The 8769-nt window shown below is 41.0% G+C and overlaps 1 protein-coding gene across 1 annotated transcript; it reads left to right on the top strand.

Moving 5' to 3' along the window:
* The first annotated feature begins 1619 nt into the window (after positions 1–1619).
* On the top strand, positions 1620–1885 carry LOC114681567 (ATP synthase subunit f, mitochondrial-like). Its single transcript, XM_037204359.1, has one exon. The coding sequence runs from the start codon at positions 1634–1636 to the stop codon at positions 1883–1885; it is 252 nt and encodes an 83-aa protein (XP_037060254.1). The 5' UTR covers positions 1620–1633.
* The last annotated feature ends 6884 nt before the right edge of the window (positions 1886–8769 follow it).

Genomic DNA, 8769 nt, shown 5'->3' on the forward strand with positions numbered 1-8769 from the left:
AAGTCTTTTAAATCGATAACCATAAGAGGCCATCCTTTTTTTTTTGTTTTTTTTGTTTTTGTTTTTCGAGACATAGTTTCTCTGTGTAGCTTTGCACCTTTCCTGGAACTCGCTTTGTAGACCAGGCTGGCCTGGAACTCACAGAGATCCGCCTGCCTCTGCCTCCTGAGTGCTGGGATTAAAGGTGTGCGCCACCACTGCCCGGCCCGAGGCCATCCTTTAGGTAACAGAATAGGCAAAGGAATTCTAGATTATAGAGATCCCATTGGTTGAATTAACCTGTTAATAGCTTTTAGATTTGTTACCATTCTCCACTTACCAGATTTCTTTTTAATAACAACACAGGAGAATTACAAGAGCTGGTTGATGCTTCAAAATGCTGAGCACTTAACTGCTCTTGTGCCAGCTTCCCTAAGGCCTGTAGCTTCTCTTTTGTTAAAGGCCATTGCTGAACCCATACAGGCTTGTCTGTTAACCATTTTAAAGGTAGGGCTGTTGGTGTCTTTGAAGGATCAGCAGTTGTGTGCCCTGTTCTTGTACAATCTGGATGGTTGGTGACTGTTCTTTGTAATACCGTCTAATGTTTTTCTGAGAAACATATGTTAGTTTATGGTTTGTTTCTGAGATTGGAGGAATGTTAATCTGGGTATTCCATTGTTATAATAAATCATGTCCCTATAGATTCATAGCTATATTAGCCATATATGGCTTTAATTTTCCTCTCTGTCCTTCTGGCCCTGTACACTTGACCCATCTTGTACTCTGTTTCATTTGAGATAATATTCTAATCCCTAAAATCTGAACATTTATTTCCTGAAGAGGCCAATTTGGATGCCAAGATTCTGGTACAATTATTGTTATGTCCACACCTATGTCTACAAACCTTCAATGAGAGCATCATTTATTCATATTTTTAACTTTGGTCTTTGTTCATTTATAGATGTTTGCCAAAATATTCACTTTATGGTTTCTCCTATATTTTTTGCTCTCTCTTCTATAGCTGTTCTATCACCCCTGGCAGTATGGTTTTTTACAATAGGCATTAGGTTCTTTAATTGCTCTGAGAAGGGGTTTCTTCTATGATGGCAGGAAAGGACTGAACAGAATTTGTCATAGGGGTCTATGAGAGATCTCTCAGGGAATTTCTCAACAACAAAGTCAAAGGAGTATCTTGTCTTGTTGATCTACATTCTCTAGTACAATGTTTGCCTTTACATAATCCAATGTTTGCCTTCTGCATAATCCAGAAGGGAGGGGCATTCTGTTGCCATTATTCCTTGACAAAACATTGTTTCTAAGAATGTCCTGTTTACAGTCCCTTTTTAGGTGACCTTGTTTACCACAACTGAAATACCTGACATTACTATTTTTCTTCAAACCTCTGGAAATCACCTCTCCTATCCAAGTATCATCATGGTCATGAGATTCAATATTTATTGTATCTTGGATCCATTTCTCCAAGGGTACTGATCTTGCCTTTAATGGCCTAATTACCCATTTACATTAGCATTTTCAAGCATCAGAGATTCAATTATTATCTGCCTAGCTTCTGAATTTGGTATCATTCTATTTACTGCTGAAGACAGCCTTTGTAAGAAATCTGTGAAGCGTTTGCGGACACCATGACTGCAAGATGGCATCGCTCGTGCCACTGAAGGATAAGAAGCTCATGGAGGTTAAACATGGAGAGCTGCCAAGCTGGATAATGATGTGGAATTTCACCCCCAGTGGCATAGTGGGAGCCTTTCAGAGAGGTTCTGACTGGTATTACAACAAGTACATCAACATGCAGAAAGGTAGCATCTCGGGGATTAACATGGTGCTGGCAGCCTATGTGGTTTTCAGATACTGCATTTCTTACAAGGAACTCAAACATGAGCAGTGACACAAATACCACTGAAGAAGGGTCACTGTGGAGGGTACTGCATACCTGAGCACAACCACCTGCCCCATTCCCATCCATGAATTCAACTGTGGCTGAGTCTTCATGTCCTAAGAACTAGTGTCCAATAAAAGGTGACTGGCTCATGCAAAAAAAAAAAAATATGTGAAAATTTCTTTTGGGCCCTGTATAATTTTTGTAAATGACTCAATTTTCTTTCTTACTTCTTTAATTCTGTCCCAAGCATTCAAGGCTGCCATATGGTATAGAATTAGGGTGTGGTCATTATATAAAGATTGTCTTTGTATATCAGCATAATCACCTTCTCCAAGAAGATGATCTTGGGAAATTTCCATAACTCTAGTCCTACAGCATTGTTCTAGTCTCAGTTTCCTTTTTTCAACAGGTTCTCCATTGTAACTGTAGACCATCCTCTTGGACAGATGTAACCAAATCTTTCCAGTCTTGAAGGATAATTCTAGTACAAGTTGACCATGACTTTAACATCTGTTTTACAAATGGATAATGCATACCATATGAGACTATAGCTTCTTTAAATCTCCTCAAGTCTAACATTTCCACAAGAGTCCAGTTAGCTCATACACAGCCTTGAGCATTTGGCAGTTCCCATAAGGTTATCAGACAGATTAAGGTTGGCTGTTTGAAAACCTTAGGCTGTTTCTCTGTAACTGTATAATTTAATGCTGAGACTAGTTCACCTTTAAATTCCTCTACTGGGTCTGAATTTCTCTATGATCTGTTTTAACAAGTTTTTCTAAAATTTTTATCTTGGCACTCACATTAACCAACTTTTTAAATGATAAAACAGAAATGATCAAATAATATTTATAATTGACATTATCTCTATCCCATCAACATTAATTATCTATCCTCTCATTTAGTTGTTCCATTTTCAGACTGCCTAGTGTGTCATCAAACAGAGACCAAACACCTTCCATTGTAAAAATGTTTCCTATTTTTTAATGTGGGGAAAATCTTTTCTTTTAACTATTTCCTCCCTTTAAGAATCTTAATTGACTCACCAAATCTGCTGACAATGACAATTCAGATGATGGTGTAGCAGCAGCTCGAGGGGAGAGCCCAAGGAAAGCCAGAACCCACCAGGAGAGGAAAGAAACCAAAAAGCCAGCTCTCTGCACTGGGGAACGTGTGAAAGCAGCTAATTCTGGAGTGTTTGGAACTTGAGCCTGGGGAGTTTGCTGCAGAGAGGCTGCAATAGAAACTTAGCTAGTGGGTTAGGGACTCTGACCCGCCTGGGGTGGAGACTTTGGCCCATGTGCAGGTCAGACCTGAGCTGGGGCCCACAAAGCCCCAGGCAAGTGGCTTTTTTATGAATTTGTCCCCCACAAGTTGGATGCCAGATGTAACATGTGTCTGTAGCAAGAATTGTTAGAAGGTCTTATTAATAGAAACCAACCTGGAGCCAGGTTTTGGGGTGAATGCTGGAAGATCAGAGAAGCAGAACAAGCCACAGCCACCTCACCTTCCTCAGCTGAACCTGTTTCCTCAGGCTGGAAGCCTCTGAGTCCTCATCCAGAATGAATCTCAGCTGAACTGCTTCTTCTTTTTTTTTGGTTTTTCAAGACAGGTTTCTCTGTGTAGTTTTGCACCTTTCCTGGGACTCACTTGGTAGCCCAGGCTGGCCTCGAACTCACAGAGATCTGCCTGGCTCTGCCTCCCGAGTGCTGGGATTAAAGGCGTGCGCCACCACCGCCCGGCTGAACTGCTTCTTAAAAGTCTAAAAGTTTAACCAGGCCAGTTCCTGGTTTTCATGTCTTATATACCTTTCTGCTTTCTGCCATTACTTCCTGGGATTAAAGGCTCTTGTTACCACACCTGGCTGTTTCCATTGTGGCCTTGAACTCACAGAGATCCAAAAGGATTTCTGCCTCTGGAATGCTAGGGTTAAAGGCATGTATTACCACTGCCTAACCTCTATGTTTAATATTATAGCTGTTCTGTTCTCTGATCCCAGATAAGTTTATTAGAGTGCACAATATTTTGGGGAATACAATACCACCACATGTATCTTAGAAGGTCTTATAATAAAAAGACCCAGAGCCAGATATTGGAGTGAAGGCTGAAAGATCAGAGAAGCAGAACAACCAGCCACTAGCTTACCTCTTTGAAATTGTCAGTCTCAAGAGAGTGAGTTCCTGTTTCCTCCTGCCTTATATATCTTTCTGTGTTCTGCCACATTACTTCCTGGGATTAAAGGCGTGTGTCACCACTGCCTGGTTCTGTTTCTCTCATGTAGCCGAGTGTGGCATTGAACTCACAGAGATCCTAACAGATCTCTGCCTCCTGAGTGATAGGATTAAAGGTGTGTGCCACCGCTGCCTGACCTCTATGTCAAATTTAGTGCCTGGCTCTGTCCTCTGATCCCCAGCTAAGCTTTATTGGGGTACACAATATATCACCACAATATTCCACAATATCATACCCCTCTCAAGGCTCAGGTATCATTGTGGAAGATGGGGTAGAAAGATGGTAAGAGACAAAAGTAGTGGATGACTAGATTGAGACAGTGTTTTCTGGACACAACCAGGCAGTTGCATGTAGGAGCTCGCAATGGTTGTGACAGCATGCAAAGACTGATGAAAGATCAAGCCAGCCAAAAACCTAACATGGATGTAGGAGTTAGTCACAAAGGCCTACCCCCATCTGAGGAGGCATTAGCAATTAATGTCTGCTGGGAGAGAGGAAAAGTCAGTTTTCTTTAAGATTGTATCCCTTGAGAGGCCATCCATGATCCAGTAGGTCCAATACTTATGCCCACACTAGTAGCACTAAGTGGACTCAGAAGATTAACACACACACACACACACACACACACACACACACACACACACAAAATGGTGAGGGAACATAAGTGTGGGGTGGGAAGAAATTGGAGAGGAAAGAATGGGAGTGGACTTGATCAAAACACATTATAAGAAATTCTCGGCTGGGTGGTGGTGGCACACGCCTTTAACCCAGCACTCAGGAGGCAGAGGCAGGTGGATCTCTGTGAGTTCGAGGCCAGCCTGGTCTCCAAAGTGAGTTCTAGGAAAGGCACAAAGCTACACAGAGAAACCCTGTCTCACAAAAAACAAAAACAAAAAACAAAACAACAACAACAAAAAGAAATTCTCAAATAATAAAAAAGATACACTACATAATAATTCAGAAACACAGCTTTAGAAGATGCTAGATATAGACTAAAAAGGAAAGGCCATAGCCAACCAAACATTTCATATAAATACCTGAAATTATGAATGACAGTTTTATGATAATCTTACCTGACATTAGGCACAAGACTAATATGTCTTTGATAAATATAGGAAAACTGATCAGAGCTGTTGGATGATAACATGTTCATCTCGATGATAGCACAGTTTGACAAAACATTGCAGTATCTCCATAAAACATACAATTTTATCATGCTTTTACCCACAGAAAACTTTTATTCACAGCAATTGCAATTAGGGAAGATCTGACTTAAATTCTTTCTTGGCCTATCTTCATATGCAACTTTCTAAACTTGTCTCACTATTGTAGTATAATATTGAATCTTGAAAAAGCCAATCTGTGATTCACCTCCCACCCCAAGTCCCCTCTCAGAAACTACAAAAGTAATTTTAAGTGCAAAAGACAGCACAAAGCTTTTATTTGTTTATTTTGGTTTCCATTTGGGAAGGTAAAAATTAGAGAACCAGATGCTAAGCAGAATCTTGTCTGAGAAACAACGCCCAGTGAAGATGGTAAATAAAGTCAACATAAAGCATGGAAAGTTATTCTAGTGAGGAACAGAACACTTGATGTTTGGACCTACTACATAAAAAGTAAAGAATAACCTTTCTAACACAGACCAGATCATTAATGATTAAGAACATCAAAGTTGAATGGACTCTGTCAACATTTCAACATTTCTCAATTTCTACCCAAACTCAGAAACTATAATCAAAGCCAAGCAAGGCTCACTCTCCAAGTTTTATCTATTCATTTCCCTCCTTCATGTTCTCAAACAAGTTTGAACTTTACCTAAGGACAGCTCCCCTCCTCCTTCCCCCTGTACCCCCACCCCTGTCTCCTTGACTTCCAGCCCCTTGCCCCCCACCTCTCCTCCTCTCTCTGTTGATGCTGAGATACTCTTTATGTAACTGTGCAATTCTTTCATCACTGCTGTCTTCAAATGAATCAGCAAATATGTTTTAGCCTTTCTCAATTCCAACATCCCACTGTACCTATAAACAGACATTACCTACCTGAACAAAGGCTATTTGCAGAGATAATTGAGAAACTGAGAAGATGGGCTGAATTGTATGTAGCTCAGAAATAGAGCACCTGCCTGGCATGAACAAAGCCATTGGGTTCCATGCCCATAATAAGAATTAAAAAGAAGACACCTGTAATTTCAGCACTAGTTAGACAGGGGCAAGGAAGATCAATTGTTCATGCCATCCGGGCTACATCATAGCGAGATGCTGTGTGCAGACCAGCCTGGATTGAGTGAGAACCTGTTTTGAGATGAGAAGAATCAAGAGATGAGGGGATGGGAACAGATGGGGAGCTGGAGGTAGCTACAGCAAAAAACAAACAAAACAGAACAAAAACAACAGCATAAAAACAGTGCTAGGGCAGTTGTGAAGCAAGCAGTTTCAGAGAAAGCACCAAATAACATGACAGGCACCAACACATTCTTCCCACATACTTGTTTGTTTAAAAAAAAATATTTATTATGTATACAGTGTTCTGCCTGCATGTATGCTTGCATACCAGAAGAGGGCACCAGATCTCATTACAGATGGTTGTGAGCCATCATGTAGTTGCTGGGAATTGAACTTAGACCCTCTGGAAGAGCAGCCAGTGCTCTTAACCTCTGAGCCATCTCTCCAGCCCTTCCAGGTACTTCTTAGGAATCAGCTTCTGAAATGCTTACACACCTGTCTACAGGTGTTTTGTGGTGACCACTGTGCTCACTAGTTTGATGTTCTATCACCAAGTCTATCCATGAGAATGCAAGAAGAAAAAGGCTTCTGGTGCTTCTGGCCTTCTTGCTACAAGCAGAGTATATGAAGACTATCCATATATGTCAGAGACTTTCTCTTATGAGCCCTTCAAGGATTCTGTATCAGAGGCGCAGAAAGAGAACAAAGATGCGGACTGCTTCCCAGAGCTTTCTGTTTGACCTGGCCCAGAGAGACACAGCCAACTTTGAAACATAAGATTTTGACTCTGAAAAGGAGATCTCACAGGTTTTGTTGACTTTTGGAATCACTTCGATGAGCAAGGAGGAAAGATTTCTGCATGGTTTGTCTTCTGGTCCTGGAGGTAGAGTTTTATCAAGTACCTGGAGTCAAAAGCATGCCAGATCGCCAAGAGTAGATTTTCCGGGTATCCCTGGGAAAACATTTTTCTTGCTATGGGTCAATATTTGGGCTACAGGCTTGAAGAGGCATCGAGGAACGTGATTGGGTTTTCTATAGGACTCTGGAACTCACAGGGGCTAAAGAAAGTGAAATGTGGAACTGATTTGTCCACAGTATGAGAGAAGTATGTGTGCCCTTGAACATGAGTCACTGAAGGAAGTCAAAAGAGCTGCAAAGCTAAGTTATCTAGGAACAGAGATAAAGGGGCAAAGTATCCAGAGAACAAATAGAGGATGCAGTCGAAGGCATGGACCAGAGCTTCACATATTAACTAAAAATAAACACACACACACACACAAACACACACACACACACACACACACACACACACACACACACACACCTACCTCCAAAGTGATGCAACTAGAGTAGACAGAATTTCACTATCAAAGAACAAGAAACCAGGATGGTGGGATGGCTCATCAGTAAAGATGCTTTCTCCCCAGCCTGACAACCTCAGTTTCCAGGAGCACTTCCTCAGAATTTTCATCTGACCTCTACATGTATAGCATGGCTTGAATGTACCAATTCATATACACACCTGCACAATAAATAAATGTGATAAAACCTTTAAAAAGGAACAATAAACCAAGTCAAGAGCAGGGAAGGTTGCCTATTTGTTCACAAGCTCTGGGCACCACTGCACAGGCCTGCAAAAGGTAACAGAGAAATGACCACACACGTGGAGTTGGTGAAGTCTCACACTGTCACGTCCATTCTTGTCTCGTAAATTCTTTCTCTTTAGTCACAGAACTTTTCATTTGTGTGTGATCCTTCATTATTTAAATTTTTAACAATAATTTTTTTCCATACAACATATTTTTGTAGTTTATTTTATTTTTACTCATGTGCAATGATATTTTGCCTCCATGTATGTCTGTGTGAGGGTGTCGGTGTCAGGTCCCCTGAAACTGGGGCCACAGACAATTCTGAGCTGCCATGTGGGTGTTGGGAATTGAACCCAGGTCCTCTGAAAGAACAGCCAGTGCTCTTAACTCCTGAACTTCTCTCCAGTCCCCATGTAATATAGTTTAATCACATTCTTTCTCCTTTCCCAACTCATCCCGGATCCTTCCCACCTTCTCAGCCACCCAACTTCATGTTCTTTCTCCTTCTCAAAAAGTGAAAATCAAAACAAACCTACAAACAAACAAACAAACAAATAAACAAAAAAACCCAGTAGGATGGACTCCATGGTTTTGTGTGTGTGCACATTTTGTTTTGCCTTGTTTTGTTTTAGTTGCAGAATTTATACCTTCTCCCATGCAAGAAAAATTTGGGAGAGGGACCATCGAGGCATATTGCGGGGTTTACACTTTACATGAATGATGCCTCCTTAGGTCAAATCACTTTACCTATCTAGGACTTGGATTCTTCACTTGTACAGTGTTAGCAATGATAATAGACAATGTTCTGTTCTATGGTGATTGCATTGCATCCTATAGGAAAAGGTAA

Source organism: Peromyscus leucopus, chromosome 1 (assembly GCF_004664715.2).
Source record: "Peromyscus leucopus breed LL Stock chromosome 1, UCI_PerLeu_2.1, whole genome shotgun sequence".
Taxonomy (NCBI): domain Eukaryota; kingdom Metazoa; phylum Chordata; class Mammalia; order Rodentia; family Cricetidae; genus Peromyscus; species Peromyscus leucopus.

What these genes read in the sequence shown, in the direction of transcription:
- LOC114681567 (XM_037204359.1), top strand. Translation starts at nt 1,634, where the DNA reads ATGGCATCGCTCGTGCCACTGAAGGATAAGAAGCTCATGGAGGTTAAA.